At 35.9% G+C, this 16,947-nt stretch overlaps 1 protein-coding gene across 2 annotated transcripts in view; it reads left to right on the forward strand.

The window, feature by feature from the left end:
* LOC121381072 (serine/threonine-protein kinase OSR1-like) overlaps positions 1 to 15,652 on the forward strand; it is a 31,721-nt gene extending 16,069 nt beyond the window's left edge. The window contains exons 8-18 of one of the 2 annotated variants that reach the window (XM_041510163.1): positions 1,002 to 1,135; positions 2,718 to 2,766; positions 3,913 to 3,972; positions 4,366 to 4,488; positions 5,358 to 5,387; positions 6,519 to 6,767; positions 10,513 to 10,559; positions 11,330 to 11,382; positions 12,742 to 12,810; positions 13,680 to 13,741; positions 15,330 to 15,652. In XM_041510163.1, the coding sequence (XP_041366097.1) occupies positions 1,002 to 1,135; positions 2,718 to 2,766; positions 3,913 to 3,972; positions 4,366 to 4,488; positions 5,358 to 5,387; positions 6,519 to 6,767; positions 10,513 to 10,559; positions 11,330 to 11,382; positions 12,742 to 12,810; positions 13,680 to 13,741; positions 15,330 to 15,407 (954 nt within the window). In that variant the 3' untranslated portion in view covers positions 15,408 to 15,652. The remainder of the gene's footprint in view (positions 1 to 1,001; positions 1,136 to 2,717; positions 2,767 to 3,912; positions 3,973 to 4,365; positions 4,489 to 5,357; positions 5,388 to 6,518; positions 6,768 to 10,512; positions 10,560 to 11,329; positions 11,383 to 12,741; positions 12,811 to 13,679; positions 13,742 to 15,329) is intronic. The other variant, XM_041510164.1, reaches the window with a different exon arrangement.
* The last annotated feature ends 1,295 nt before the right edge of the window (positions 15,653 to 16,947 follow it).

Consider the following 16,947-nt stretch of genomic DNA (forward strand, 5'->3'; position numbering starts at 1 on the left):
CTCTATATATCCTTCTGCATTAACATGTTATTATTTTTCATGCAATTTGTCAAACTGTGGAGAAAACTCATTTGTTGCTAATATTTCATGCACACATTCTGTATGGTTACTGTAAACAGCCGAGCCTTTTGCAGTGGAATAGCAGTAAAATATGAATTATCTGACAACTTTCACGTTATGATAATTACTGTTAAATTTTATTTTTTTAGGCCATAGATGTCATAGTGAAACAAATTGAAAGGCATGATTGATTGCTCTTCTAAGTTGGATTATAAGTAGCTATTAAAATATTACCATATTTCTCATGTACACTGAGGATTGATATTTACTCCTTTTGTAGTACTGTTAAAAAAAAATCACATGCTAAAGGGAGCTGTAAATCACTCATCTTAAACTGGTCTCAGGTGAGTGATGGGAAGCCAGAGTCAAGGCTAGCTGTGCCACTTGCCAAATTCGCCAATTTTAATTTGGCAAAAACAAATTGTGTCATAATTTATATTTTGTTGGAAAATAGCTATAGGTTTTGCTTTTTTTTATAGATAATTTGGCGAAATGTTCTGATCACCCAGAACTAGCCCTGAGAGAGATCGTTCCCTTTAAACTGCGAGGTCCAGGTCAGACCACTTTGCAGGGCTCAAACTTAAGAATTTGTCTCCCACAGCAAGTTTTAAAAGAATTACCGTGGGTGAAACAGCCCAGTGATGGCAGTTTTGCTGTATGTAGACATTTAAAATGTGCAAATGTTAAATATTGGCCGATAATGTACACCGGGTTTATACATTTTGCCATTGTTCAGGAGCTTTACCGATGGCACAAAAGTGCCATCAGTGATGCTCTCTACCTACGACAATTTATATCTCAACGACGGCAATTGCCGTTGGTGCCGTAGTTAAGTTCAAGCTCAGCTTTGAAAAGCGTTACAAGTTACTAAGTGAAATGTAGACTTATCAGGACTAAATGTTCATCTGGACATTGGTGGATAATGTTGAATGTGTTTACAGGTGTTGATGCTAACGCTGCAGAACGAGCCCCCGAACCTGGACACGGGGGCGGAGGACAAGGACCAGTACAAGGCGTACAGCAAGATCTTCAGGAAGATGATCGGGGAGTGTCTCAAGAAGGAGCCCGAGAAAAGGTTTGTGGTCGAACACAGGCACTTGATATGTTAAAGGGGCAGGACGTAGCCCAGTGGTAAAGCGCTTGCGATCAATCCCTATCGGTGGGTCCATTAGCCATGCGGTAAAGCGATTGCGATCAATCCCTATCGGTGGGTCCATTAGCCATGCGGTAAAGCGATTGCGATCAATCCCTATCGGTGGGTCCATTAGCCATGCGGTAAAGCGATTGCGATCAATCCCTATCGGTGGGTCCATTAGCCATGCGGTAAAACGCTTGCGATCAATCCCTATCGGTGGGTCCATTAGCCATGCGGTAAAGCGCTGCGATCAATCCCTATCGGTGGGTCCATTAGCCATGCGGTAAAGCGCTTGCGATCAATCCCTATCGGTGGGTCCATTAGCCATGCGGTAAAGCGCTTGCGATCAATCCCTATTGGTGGGTCCATTAGCCATGCGGTAAAGCGCTTGCGATCAATCCCTATCGGTGGGTCCATTAGCCATGCGGTAAAGCGCATGCGATCAATCCCTATCGGTGGGTCCATTAGCCATGCGGTAAAGCGCATGCGATCAATCCCTATCGGTGGGTCCATTAGCCATGCGGTAAAGCGATTGCGATCAATCCCTATCGGTGGGTCCATTAGCCATGCGGTAAAGCGCTTGCGATCAATCCCTATCGGTGGGTCCATTAGCCATGCGGTAAAGCGCTGGGTCCCATTAGCCATCGGTAAAGCGCTGCGATCAATCCCTATCGGTGGGTCCATTAGCCATGCGGTAAAGCGATTGCGATCAATCCCTATCGGTGGGTCCGTTAGCCATGCAGTAAAGCGCTTGCCTGATGCACGGTCTGTCTGTGATCAATCCCCGTCGGTGGGTCCATTGGGCTGTTTCTCGTTCCAGCCAGTGCACCATGACTGGTATATTGAAGGCCGTGGTATGTGCTATCCTGGCTGTGGGATGGTGCATATAAAAGATCCCTTGCTACTACTGAATTTTTTTTTTAGCAGGTTTCCTCTCTAAGATTAAATGTAAAAAATTACCAAATGTTTGACATCCAATAGCTGATAATAAAAAAAAATCGGTGTGCTCTAGTAGTGTCATTAAACAAAACAAACAAACTTTAACTTTGAGATTTGAAAATGTGTCGGGCGCGTATGCAGAAATGTGTTCAGCGGTGTGTCTAGAATGTTGCCAGCAAAGTTTATAGGGGAGTTGTGTCATGCTCTCCTGGAAAGTATATTTCAACCATCAAAACCCTCCCCCTGCACTAGCACCTGTTTGTAAAAAAAATTTTAAGTCATCCATTTAATTTTGTATAATCCATTATAACAATGTGCTACATTTAATGTTTGGAAAAAAAACCCCCAACAATTACACAGAACTGAACTTGCATGAGAGATTTGCGAATGAGATGATCTGTTTATGTGGTTTTCAGAGGCCTAAGGCCATTATTAAAAATATATTGGTTTGTTGTGCTTCAACCCTTAATTTTTTTCAGTGTATTGGTTGGTAGACATTGTAGGCCAAATTTACGAAGCCTTTGTAAATTCGGCCCTGTGTTTTTATTTCTTAAAAGAAATATTTCATATTTTTATATTGCAGGCCAACAGCGAAACAGTTACTAAAACATGAATTTTTCAAGAAAGCTAAGGTTTGTGTGTGCTTTGTTAAAATAAATACTATTTTGTCATACTTGTAGGTTTACCTAGTCGGTATAATGAATATTTGTAAGAGATTGTAAGATCCTTATGTTTCTTTTTCATGTTCCAACCAGTAGTCATATCAAATGCCTTGGTATGTGCTATCCTATTTATTAATATATCAAATGCCATGGTGTGTGCTGTCCTGTCTATTATATATCAAATGCCTTGGTATGTGCTATCCTATCTATGGGAAAGTGCATATAAAGAGTCCTTGCTATTATTTGGTAGGTCTAGTGGCAGAGGGTTTCATCTTTCACAATACAGAACAAATGTTGCAATAATGATATGTTAAGACACCAAATAATTGGACTTTATGTTTGTGATGACATGTTTCTTTGACACTCCTTTGCCTCACAGTTGTTTCCCTTTAAGACATTTACTTTTCCTTTTCACCTGTTTAGAGAATACTCAACTCACTACTTGGCAACACTGTTTATCTTGTACGAGTTAATTGATGTCTGTTGTCCTTCCCGAGCCCAAGACGAGAGAAGGACAACATCAGTTCATGAGTGCAAGATAAATGATATTGCCGAGTAGCGAGTTGGGTATTCTGTTTATTAGCCATTATCAACCTTTATCATTTTATGGAAGATTTTCAAACGATACTGTTATTGAAAGCAAGTTGAGGACAAGAGACAGCGTAACTGTGATGTACGTTTTGCTAATGTTGTCAGTTAGTTGTTGACATGACTGCCACCATGGAAAATATTCTTACACTTAATTAACGGCTGCACACACTAAAATGTTTGGCTATAACAACCAACAGTTGTGTCATTAAAGCACTGATTACGACTTCATAACGTATCTAGGGAAAGAAATGTTTTTTTCTTCCATAGGAAAAGATCATGTTTCTTTCCCCACTTCTCTCTGTTCCTTCATTTTGTCAGGTAAATTCTTAATGTACTTACTACATACATATCATTTTGTTAGAATGAATGAATAAATTTTTAACGTCACCCAATCACAAAAACTATATTGGCTGTTGGGTGTTGAACTAAGTTAAATGAGAAAATGAAGTGATGAGTTACATTTTGTTAGTGAGTCCACCAGAATATATCGATTTGGAAATATTTACTCTTTTTCTTTTTTTTCAGGACAAAGCGTATATTGTAAAGACCTGTATCTCTGACGGTCCAACTATGAAAGCACAAAAGGTAATTTGTCAACATTATTGATTCGGTTTAAGGTTATCTTTTGCTAAATGCTTTAATAAAAATTATCACATTTATGACCATGTTCTATATCAAAGTGGTTTGTCATGAAATACATTTGGTCATTTCTAAGACGGCTAATAGACTCAATAACAGTCATTGTTGAAGGGGATACTGGGAAAATAAGAACAGTTCATTTAAAGAAAAGTTATTTACAATCTTTCATTTCAGGATTTTGGGACATATAGATGCATACATATAAAAAAAAACAATTTTGCAAGGCACTGGATACCTAACATGTATCTGGTTCAATTGGCAGACTCACAAGAGAAATTTGCTCCAGTACTATGATTAAAACATAGGGATAAAAGGAGTCTTTCTTTTTTTCTGTTGTAGGTGAAGCGTGTGCCTGGTTCGAGCGGTCGACTCCACAAGACTGAGGACGGTTGTTGGGAGTGGTCAGATGATGAACTTGATGAGAATTCGGAAGAAGGAATGGCTGCCATATCTGCGACTAGGGTTTGTACTTTTGGCAATATGTGTTTGAGTATTTGTATTGCAGTAAATGAAATATCAGATGGGAATGCTAAATGTTTATTTGTTTTTTAGTCTCAATTTCCCAACAATGTTGTTAGATGACAGGCCATTCTGGCACTATAATATTTTGCTTCAAAGACAATAAATTTTATATATCTTAATATTTTTTTCTTTCATCTTTTTATCATTGAACTTTCTGGGTTTTTTTTCATTTATAAAAATTTAAATATGTAAATAGGCCTACTTACAAGTAAAAGACATTGTCTGCTCAATATTGAATTGACAGTTATTTTAAAAGCGATGACGATAACTTAAAAAAACATCTCATTGCTCACAACTGTTTTTCTAATTTGAATAACATCACCAATTAGATGATGTCATTTTGTAAGTCCCTACAATGATAATAAACTAATCCTTGATGCTTCTGTTTCTAAAAGGGGGCGAGGTGTAGCCCAGTGTTAAAGCACTCGCTTGACGTGAGGTCGGTTTGGGATCAATCCCTGTCGGTGGGCCCATTGGACTACTTCTCATTCCAGCCAGTGCACCACGACTGGTATATCAAAAGCTGTGGTATGTGCTACCCTGTCTGTGGGATGATGCATATAAAAGATCCCTTGGTAGTAATATAAAAATGAAGCAGGTTTCCTCTCTAAGACTATATGTCAAAAATGCCTAATGTTTGACATTCAATAGCCGATGATTAATGAATCGATGTGCTGTAGTGGTGTCATTAAACAAAACAAACTTCTGTTTCTAAAATGTTGGAAAAGTTTCATTGTATAATTGCTGTTAACAGTGTCTTGTTTGATGATTATAAATTTGTTGAATATATTGTTTATGTTTTGTTTTAGTCTCCCAGAGTGAAGAATGAGGCAGTACAGGTAGGACCAATGTGTACAGTAATCTTTTAAGAAATTAATCTAGACTATGATCATTTTCTTTATATGACAGTATAGCATGTTCCATAAGCATTTGTTTATAAAAAGATTAAGTTTATTACATTTATGCATTTCAAATATATGTTCTTGTTCATAGCTTGCATGATTAATATGTAGCAAAATATATTTGAATTCATAAAAGTATTTAGTGTTATCAAAATTTGTTGGACTTGAAAGGTATAATAGTACATAAAATTTGACAATGTATTAGATAATAAACCAAGCAACTAATAAAGTAATAAATAAATATTTTTATTAATTTTGAGTGATTAAATCATTATTCTCTTCAATACTAATGTATTGTTCTATTCATACATAATGTTTCGAAAATGTGTCTTCCTTTTGCAAATTCGAAATAATACTGTTTTTATTTTGAACATTACAAAGTATTACATCAAGTATATTAAGTGTGTATTTTAAAAAATGTAATATATCTTGAGCAGATGTTTTTATATTTTGCTTTGCCAAGCATTTTGTTCTTTTTCCTTCACTATATATATATATACATGGTACACGCTTAGATGATAATATATACTTCACATGCACATTTGTAGGAATATTCAGGGATAGAAATTAAAAAATATTTCCGCTGCCCTAAACGAGATACTGGCCCCCATGGTAATTCACCAGTCCCTCCATTATTGGTTGGAACAATGTCACTGACATATTTAGAAGCATTGATGGCTGATCATAAATCAACAAACCTTGTTATGCAGGGCTCGAAAGTAACAATGTCACTGACAGCAACTGCTGTAGCTCTGATAGGAATTGATGGAGACCTGGGGCTTTAACGTCACACCTCTATTGTACACTTAGGTACATTTTGTCGCTCCCACTTGAATGTAGTTTATACAAGAGCCCACTGCATATTATTATTAAAATAAAAACAGTAATAATACTTCTTTGACGGACACCATCATGGAACATAATTACCATCTCTGTGCTCCATTTATTGCCATATTACTTGTCATGTTGTAATTACACCCTAAACATATATAACAATTTGGTCATCTTGATCTGTTGTCCCCTGCCTGCTTTATAAATCACTGTGCATGACAACTCTACTGTCCACAGCTACCAGATGCTAAACAACGACAAGCTCAGTTAGGTCAGCCTGGCATGGCAGCCCCGGGCGCCCCACCCGCATCCACCCAGCCCGCCACCAACATGGCCGCCGCTAGCTCACCAGGCACAGCAGGTTCTGCTTCAGCACCAGGTTCCAGTCCCAATGCCGCTGCCGCCAGCTTACTGTCCACAGCCGTAGATACCGCTCAAGTCGGTGAGACACACCCTGCAGATAGCACGCCGGCTAAGTCTCAACAGGTATAATAGTCAGGGATGGGTGTTGTTGTCATCTTATCTTTTCTTTTTTGTTATAACTATAATACCTTATATTGTGATATTCAGGCATTTTTTTTTAGAGGGTATGCAGTTCTCAATAGTATTATTAGATGACGGCAAATGCTGTTAAAATCTCACTAGTATTGTCAAATCAAGTCAAATGCTGAGGGAAATGCTGTTAAAATCTCAATAGTATTGTCAGATGAAGTCAAATGCTGTTAAAATCTCAATAGTATTGTCAAATGAAGTCAAATGCTGTTAAAATCTCATTAGTATTGTCAGATGAAGTCAAATGCTGTTAAAATCTCATTAGTATTGTCAAATGATTGGATTAACTGACAGATCCAGGATTACTAAAGTTGCCTTAACAAATGCACAATTAGATTGTTACTATTTAAGCTGAATGCAATTTCATTTTAAATATTATAATCTTTTTATTTGCTTACCCAGTCTAACAGTATGACAAAGTTAACAAATTTGCAATGTTTTTATACACGCAATATTCTTTTACTTCTTTTCTAACCCCCTCCATCTTTCTTCATCTTCATAAATCAAGGCTAATATTCGTTCTTCTTATTCAGCCTTGATACATGTCGTCAAGAAATCGTGCCACAAAATGCTTAAATTTCATTAGATGCGATGAGATCTGATTGCAACGAATCGCAACGCTCCTTATAGATTCCCTTGTTATTGTAAACAAAGATGTCAACGTCCGGCGGTTAATTTTTGATATTGCTTTCAAGATTGTCACATGTTACTGATGCTGTGATTGGTCAGCGATGTCATCGTGTAAGGGACATAATCGGTGTTACAAATTTTCTTCCAATAGAGGGCTAGTAGTGGATATCAGTGATCTTGACTACATGTATCAAGGCTGAATACGAGGAACGAATATTAGCCTTGATTTATGAAGATGATCTTTCTTAGGATTGTTTTCTCTTTCTCTTCTTCAACATACATGTAATACATTACAGAATTAGTTCTTTATTGCACATTCTTGTTCCATCATTGCTTTAACATTATGTTATATATATTGAATTCTTGTATATGCATAAAGTATATAAATGTTATTGTTTTGATTTCTTGAAAGTACTATAAATTGTGCATGACTCCATATTTACAAAATGTATATAGTCAAACCTGTCTTAAGCAGCCACTGAAGGGAGTATTAACACAGGTGGCTGCTTAATACAGGTCAGTTTGTACTGTATTAGATAATTACAAATGTGGCTGCTTAATACAAGTGGCTGCTAGAGCAGGTTTGACTATTCAGTTTTGTAATGTTAATCTGATCTATGCCTATTAGTCAATATCATCTTGTCTTTTTGTGCGTAACTAAATTCTGTTTTAGAAATGAATAACCTCCACTTTTTTCTGGACTATATTCAGGATTTTAGCACTACTACCCCATAAAAACCGTTCCTTTTCTTCTTCTCACCTCTACTATTAAACCAAAATCTCAGTTTTTGTAAGTGTTGAGACGTAGCCCAGTGGTAGCGCAGTCAGTCTGGGATCGATCCCCACCGATGGGCCCATTGAGCTGTTTCTCGTTCAGCCAGTATGTCAAAGGCTATGGTATGTGTTATCCTGTCTGTGGGTTGGTGCATGTAAAGGATCCCTTGCTGCTAATTGAAAAATGTAACAGGTTTCCTCTCTAAGACTGTCAGAATTACCAAATGTTTGACATCCAATAGCGGATGATTAATAAACCAATGTGCTCTAGTGGTGTCATTAAACAAAACAAACAAAAACAGTTTTTGTTAAGAATGTCCTGAGTTTGTTGCTATTGTTAAGATGACTGAAAAGTCGTTACGACAACTAAAATTACTATTAAATATATTTTCTTCTTTAGAGTATCAGTGTCTGTATATTGAATATTATCGTTCTAAAATTTGTGGTTGCTCAAACCTGATTTTTATTTTCTAATATTTTCTTGTTTAGAATATCAACATTTGTATATACTGTAGTTGTCCTAATATTTGTAACATCTCAAACTTCCTTTTATTTCCTGATATATATTCTTTGTACCCAGTATGTATTCAGTGTTCGAGATTAACGGTATCCCGATATCCCAGGGATACCAGAATTTAATTTTGTATACCAGACTTCAAAAACCCAGTATTCCACCGGGATGCCATATAATACTAAATTCTCAGTTGGGATACCAGATTTTGAAATGTTAGTATCCATCTGGGATACTGGCCAAAAAATGTAATCTCGAACACTGGTATTGGGAGGTAAAATTTAGTTTTGGCAATAAAAATATTATGACAGCCAGAAACACATTGAATATTTAGAGAATAGTCAACGAGCTACGAGGTAGTACCGTTTATCTTGCATGAGTGAAGGACAACATCAGTTCATGAGTGCAAGATAAATGATATTGCTGAGTATTGAGTTGAGTATTCTATTTATAACCCATTATCAATCTTTATCATTTTATGGAAGATTTTCTAACGATACTGTTATTGAAAACAAGTTTACAAGTTTGCATGTTAAGAACAAGAGACAGCACTGCGTCATAGCTGTAACGCACATATTGCTGATGACGTAAGTTAGTTGTTGACATGATAGCCACTATGGAAACTATTCTTACACTTAAATAACTGCTGTATGCACTAAAATGATCAGCCTATAGTGAAGCACTGTTTATGACATCAAAACGTATCTAGGGGAAGAAATAGGTTTCTTCTTTCACTAGGGAACAATCATTTTTCTTTCCCCACTTCTCTCTGCCCATATTGGTAATAAACACAGGCGCTGGTAATCTAAATAGGAAAATGTGTTGAATGTGTAATTTATCTGTTACGAATGCTCTATTAGTGGGAAACGTAATACATGGCAGCAAACTGGAGACAGTATGTAGCTCAGTAATCCATTGCATTATGGGATGGATTTCTCTCTGTCCACAGAGATCTCTTTATTTGTTTTCTCTAGAACTCTGAAAATATCAAATGCCATTGTATGTGCTGTCTTGTCTGGAAGCTAAATATATAAATGACTTTTTGCTGTGAATTGATGTAAAAGCAACCTGTCAAGGCCATTCCCAATGGGAGCTGGTGAGGACGGGGGTAAACAGGGCTGCAGAAAGTACTCGCCCGCTGGCCAAATGCGAGTAAAAATTCTGACGTACGAGTTAAGAAATACAACTACCAGCCCGACGGTCTGCCTGTCTTTTTGATTTGGTTTGCCACGTGATGTTGATCACTTAACAAATGTTCTTAATCATGTTTTGTCAATATATCTCTCAATATATAATTGAGTGAAAACACTGTATATTATAATATTGTTAGTAATATATTGTTCTATAGACTGACGGACTAGTAGAAATTCTGGCAGGCTAATAAAGTTTAGTTGGTTCTGGTCCGGTAGGCTAGTTAATCATTTTCCATTTCTGCACCCCTGGGTAAATGTCCCACAAAATAAGAAAAATTGCCTTTTTAAAATTTACAAGTGCTCTTTTTATCTGGCTGAAGAAGATTCTTTTTTCTTTCTTTTTTTCCTCCATCCCCCGATTCTTCTACTGCCCCCTTCCCTGTTATTTTAGATTAGGTACAGCCCTGTCTGTATGTTGTCAGCATGTTGTTTCCTCTCATTCTTTAAACTGTTTTACAATTGTGTCTTGAAACTGATAATGAAATTGATTGTTTAAATGTAATGTTTAAAATTATAATAGTTTTGTGTTTGTCTCCCCATTTACTATTTTAATATCATCTTTGTCTTTCAGGTTGAAGCCCCTCTATCTAAATCCATCAACCTTGTATTACGCTTAAGGTTTGTCACATATGGAGGATAATAAATGAATAGAAAGAAAGAAATGTTTTATTTAATGACGCGCTCGACACGTTTTTAACTGCTGTTATATGGTGTCAGGATAATAAATGAATAGAAAGAAAGAAATGTTTTATTTAACGACGCATTCGACACATTTTTAACTGCTGTTATATGGCGTCAGGATAATAAATGAGTTAACAGTTATTGTCAGATTTATTATGTCCTGAGTTTAAAATAATTTTCACTTGTCACAAGCTTTTTATGGCCTTGGTATGCAGCTTTACAACACAAAGCTTATATTTCATGAAAGTATCCCTTTGAAATGACAATATATGGATGTCACAAAGTTTGAATTAGAAGTTTGTTTTGTTTAACGACACCACTAGAGCACATTGATTATTAATCATCGGCTATTGGATGTCAAACATTTGGTAATTCAGACATATAGTCTTAGAAAGGAAACCTGCTACATTTTTCCATTAGTAGCAAGGGATCTTTTATATGCACCATCCCACAGACAGGATAGCACATACCATGGCCTTTGATATACCAGTCGTGGCGCACTGGTTGGAACGAGAAATAGCCCAATGGAAGTTTGAATTGAGATGAAATGATTACCATGTGTTAGTTTTCATAACAGTGTAATTTTTACATGATAGACTTTATTAGTGTTCTAAAACAAAAAATGTTTTTCTAGTAATATTTTTTATAATATATACAAAGATTGCAGGATAAATATACTTTTATGTACTTTTTAAATTCTATTTTAGAAATGAAAAGAAGGAACTGAATGATATAAAATTTGATTTCACACCTAATCAAGGTATAGTACACAATGTATAAGTGATTTTTTTGTAACAATATATTTTTCAATATTTTGTCATATTCTTACTGTGTATAATTAATTACTTATTTTTATCAGGTAACTGATTGTATCTATGCATTTTTTTATATGCCCATCTATGGGTCATATGGTATGGCGTCTATCCATCCGTCCATCCGTCTGTTAACTTTTTCTTGTCCAGACCATATCTTGCATACAGATGCATACAGGACCATCAAACCTCACATGTAGGAGCAACTTGGGATGGTGGTGTGTCGCGTACTACTTCTAGGTCACTGTGACCTCCTTTTCACGGTCTACTGCACATAACAGTAAATCCTTGTCCGGACCATATCTTGATACAGATACATCAAACCTCACAGGTAGGAACAACTTGGGATGGTGGTGTGTTGCGTACTATTACTAGGTCACTGTGACCTACTTTTCACATGCTGCACATGACAGTAAATCCTTGTCCGGCTAATTTCTTGGCGGTTCTGTATTGTTAACATTACATACATAAACTGTTTCTCTGCCAATATAAATGTGTAACCAGTGTACCCATGCTAAACAAAATTTCCCTTTCTAATAAAGAACAATAACTTCATTAATCAGACAGCACCTTCTCCAATGGATACAGTATCATAAGTAGTTTGTCCAAAACAAACTGTTCATCCATCCCATTGCAAACATTTCACATAATTAGAAATGAATCATACCCGTAACATATTCATTAATATCTATGGTTTTCCATCAAACTCCTGATGGGTGTATCATGTACCTCACCGGTACTCTTGTTATTATATTAAATACCTCTAACAGTGTATTTTTGTTATGTTATCAGATACCTCTAACAATTTATTTTTGTTATGTTATCAGATACCTCTAAGGGTGTATTTTTGTTGTTATCAGATACCTCTAACAGTGTATTTTTGTTATGTTATCAGATACCTCTAACAGTGCATTTTTGTTATGTTATCAGATACCTCTAACAGTGTATTTTTGTTGTTATCGGATACCTCTAACAGTGCATTTTTGTTATGTTATCAGATACCTCTAACAGTGTATTTTTGTTGTTATCAGATACCTCTAACAGTGCATTTTTGTTATGTTATCAGATACCTCTAACAGTGTATTTTTGTTATGTTATCAGATACCTCTAACAGTGCATTTTGGTTATGTTATCAGATACCTCTAACAGTGTATTTTTGTTGTTATTAGATACCTCTAACAGTGCATTTTTGTTATGTTATCAGATACCTCTAACGGTGTATTTTTGTTGTTATCAGATACCTCTAACAGTGCATTTTTGTTATGTTATCAGATACCTCTGACAGTGTACTTTTGTTATGTTATCAGATACCTCTGACAGTGTATCTCGGGAGTTAGTCGAGGCAGGACTTGTGAGTGGCAAGGACATGATCGTTGGTGAGTGCTTGTGAAGACATTGTCCAAGTAGTTTTGCTTCCACTGCCTCCATTTACTTTGTGTCTTTTGAATTCCTTCTTCTTTCTTCCCCATCTAGCAGCATCTATTTTTCAACTTCTTTTAATGTCCACCACCACATCCCAGCCCTTGTCAGGTGCTTGTCTCTTATCCCACTTACCTGTCATTTCCCATCTGACAACTTTCAAGTGTTCTGTGATTATTATTTTGGCATTGACGCTCCAGTAATCACAGTCTTTCCTGGTAAGTCTGACCTCTTTGGGGCATGTTCAATGGTTTCTCCTGGCATTGTTAAGAGGCACCTGTAACCATAGTAATATCAATACAGTGACTAATTAATACAGATTCATTAATGCTATGTTGGATATTTAAAATAGAGGTAAGATGGCCTGTTGAGACAGGTTAATTAATACTATGTAGTCTTGAATAGGTCATTGTGTGGAATTCCTAGATAATAAAAGCAATGCCTGGGCTTCACAACTAATATAGCAAATAATCTATGAAAAATACTTCAGGGAATGAGCTCTTAAAAGAAACCTTGCTGCTAGTCAGTAGGAGGATCAGCAGGTTTCTTTTCACATTAACCCATTAACCTCTTGTCCTCATCTCGGAGGATGTGCCCAAGACAGTCGTGCTTGAACCTTCAGTGGTTGTAAGCACGAGTCAAATGGTTGATTGATTGACTGTCCTGCAGACACCCTAGGCAACTGCCCAGCAAAGATAACTTAAATAATAATTTTTTTGGTATATGTTATAATGTGTTTATAAAGGCAACCTGTGAATTGTAAAGAGTTTACTGAATAAAATGACTTTCATAATAAAACATTAGTAATTTTTCCCTTTTGTTTCAGTGGCTGCAAATCTGCAAAAAATTCTAGAAAAACCGGACACTAAGAATATCACTTTTCGCTTGGTAAGTTGATGAAATTTGAAACTTTATTACTTTTAAATAAATTTCATATGTGCTGATTAGTCCAGAGCTAATTCATATCACTAGTGTTTCCGTTTCATTTGTTGGAAAAGTGCAGACTTCGCTGTGGGGTACAAAATGTGATATGATTCACAAATTCTATTTTTATTCTACCTACCGTATATCTTCGCCTATAAGTCGAATTTTTTTCACCCAAAAATTATTTTATAACTTGGGGGGTCGACTTATAAGAGGGTAAAAAAATTTCACCAAAAAACATTACTGTTTTGGGGATTATTTTACAAGTTTTATTGTTTAAGTATGCCATGTATTTATACTCAAATATGTTAATTTGACATTTATTTTTTATAACCTTTTTTTTTTGGCATTAGAACGGTTTTCGTACGATCTCACTCACATGCCAAGACAACAGTCCACTTAGTTAAATTAACAGTCATCACTAATAGTAAAAATGTAAACAATACTAACTACCTGTTGCCTGAGTTTATTTTGAAATCTGGTCACTGGCATTAATGGTTGTTCAAACAATGTTTTGGCGGTGATTAACTTCATGCATATTACTGAGATTTCCCTTAAAATAGACTGATCTCTGCAGTTCACTATCTAGAGCAATAGGGACACACATCATTTGGTACAAAAACCAGTGTACTTTCCAGAGTTATCCTCCTTACATGTATTAATATGGCGGCAAAACGTGATACTTTCAGTTTTATCGTAGTGATCTGTTGGCAGTGTTTATAAATAAAGTTGTTGTCTGTGCACAAAACCATCTGTACAGTACCATACAGTAACAGTCAAACAGCTTTCACTCTCTACTAAGGGAATATTTCGTTTTGATGCTATGTAATAATGATAGTTTGATTGGAATAGTCTGATTATTTTGCGATGTACAAAACGTGAAAACCGAAGTTTGTAAAATAATTTTCTTTTGTTCAAATATTGTACATTATTGTTCTCATGTGCAGAAAATAAGAAATATTTCAATATTTATAAGTTGTTTTTCATGGGTCGACTTATAAACGGGTCAATAAAAAAATACGTTTTCAGGGCTTGAAATTAGGGACTCGACTTATAGCCGAGATCGACTTACAGGCGAAGATATACGGTAATACTGGCTACAACTTCTAGTGTTCTCTGCATAACAATTGTACACAAATAAAAGTGTATTAATTTACTGGAAATAAATTATAATATTTGCATAAGAAATATTAATACCAAAACAAAAGTAATAAAATTTAATGTGTCACATGATTTTTTGACAGGGTAGGGTGTACAGGATTGTATACCCATTAATAATTCTGTATTTCCTTTTGGCAAAATAAGAAATTCTATAAGCCAAAATCAGCAAGGGAAAACTGCATTAAGACGTAGAAAACACACAAATATTCTGCTGTAGATCAAATAATTGATAAAACCCATGTGTCAAAATAACCATATGTCAGACACTCAATAGCTGAATCTCAAAATGGGCGAAGGTCTTATTAAACCAATATTCCTTTCTTTCTTACTTTTTTTCTTTTTGTTTCTTATGAACTCACAAATACTAACAGTAACACTGGTTATCTTTCAGAATTACACCTGCAAAGACAATGAGGTCCCGGACGATAAAGCGCTTATCGGCTTCGCCCAGCTGACGATTAACGATTGACGTAGTTTGAGACCATAGCGATACCTCCTAGAACAAACACTGACTAACTGTGATACCATGGTGAACACATATCGTCAAGCACACGCTGTATAGACGCTAGCACCCGCCATCTAAGCCCATTGTGGAGCTACAAGATACCAAGATAGGCAGACAAAGATGAACATGGAGGGAGGCATATTCAGTCTGCGTTTCATATGATACCACATTACAATAACTGGAGATTAAAGTACATGGTCCTCGGAAAACACTGTTTGGTATATTTTTGCTTGAATGTACACTCACTTGCTTAGAATACTGATTTCAGGGCATCTAATGTGTTCTTGGTTCTCCTGGCCTCGGGCGTATAAAACTTTTAGTCTCGACTCGAGACTCTTAATACTGATATTGGGTCCATCTATTGACTTCAGCTGATTAGGAACATAATTATTTACTCTTCTAAGATATGAGAGGTGGGATGTAGCCCAGTTATAAACCGCTCACCTGATCTAGGATCGATCCCCTTCAATGGGCCCACTGGGCTATTTTGCGTTCCTGCCATTACTCTACAACTGATAAAACAAAGGTCATGGTATGTACTATCCTGTCTGGGATGTTGCTTACAAAGATTCCTTGCTGCTAATTAAAAATAGAAGCCCACTGTGTGGTGAGAGCGGGTTTCCTCTTTCAGTATCTGTGTTGTCTTTAACCATATGTCAATAATTGAAATGTGTTGAGTGCGTAGTCAAATAAAACATTTCTTCCTTCCTTCCAGATAAGATATAAAAATTGGGGGTTGTGAAGTAATGGACTGGTTTATAGGGGATTATATACCCAGAATACGATTATTTCATATGATTAGGTCTTAAAAGGACACTCTAGTTTCTAAACACTAAGACATCATTTTCATCTAAACTCTAGTTTCAACCCATAAAATGGACACTAAGTTTGGTTAATTTACAAACCTGTAATAAATTTGGATACAACAGAGTGAAACAAGAGTTTGTGATGTTGAAATACTCTTAAAAAAATAGACTAAAACGCGATTCCATAACAATTACTTCTCCAATGCACGCATGTTTTTGAAAATATGAAAACAAAAACATTTTGTGGTACTAGAAACACCAGGATAACCAGAAACACTTCGGTTGTACGGAAATGGATAATCTAAACAATAAAATATAAGTAATGTTTGATTTCAGTGATCATAAATGGCTCTAATAGTGAAAAATATGCCTTAGTGTTTAAAAACTAGGGTCTGTCCCTTTAAAAAAAAAAAAAAAAAAAAATCAACAAAAAAGATTAAGTTTGAGGCAGAAATACCAGACATAGCTGTATCGAGGACCAAGTATCTTTAACTCATTCATTCTAAAGCATGGAAACCTATTTGATATATACAGCTATTAACTAATGCATTCATTTATTAGTATACGCCCAGAGTCATGCTAGACGTTAATTGACTTGCATAAAATTCACATTACTATTACATTTGTGCAAATTGTTATTTGTTGTTAAGAAAAGGAATGCCAGTTGTTACCCTGTGTTAGGGCAGATTTATTTTTAT

Source organism: Gigantopelta aegis, chromosome 9, assembly GCF_016097555.1.
Source record: "Gigantopelta aegis isolate Gae_Host chromosome 9, Gae_host_genome, whole genome shotgun sequence".
Classification (NCBI taxonomy): domain Eukaryota; kingdom Metazoa; phylum Mollusca; class Gastropoda; order Neomphalida; family Peltospiridae; genus Gigantopelta; species Gigantopelta aegis.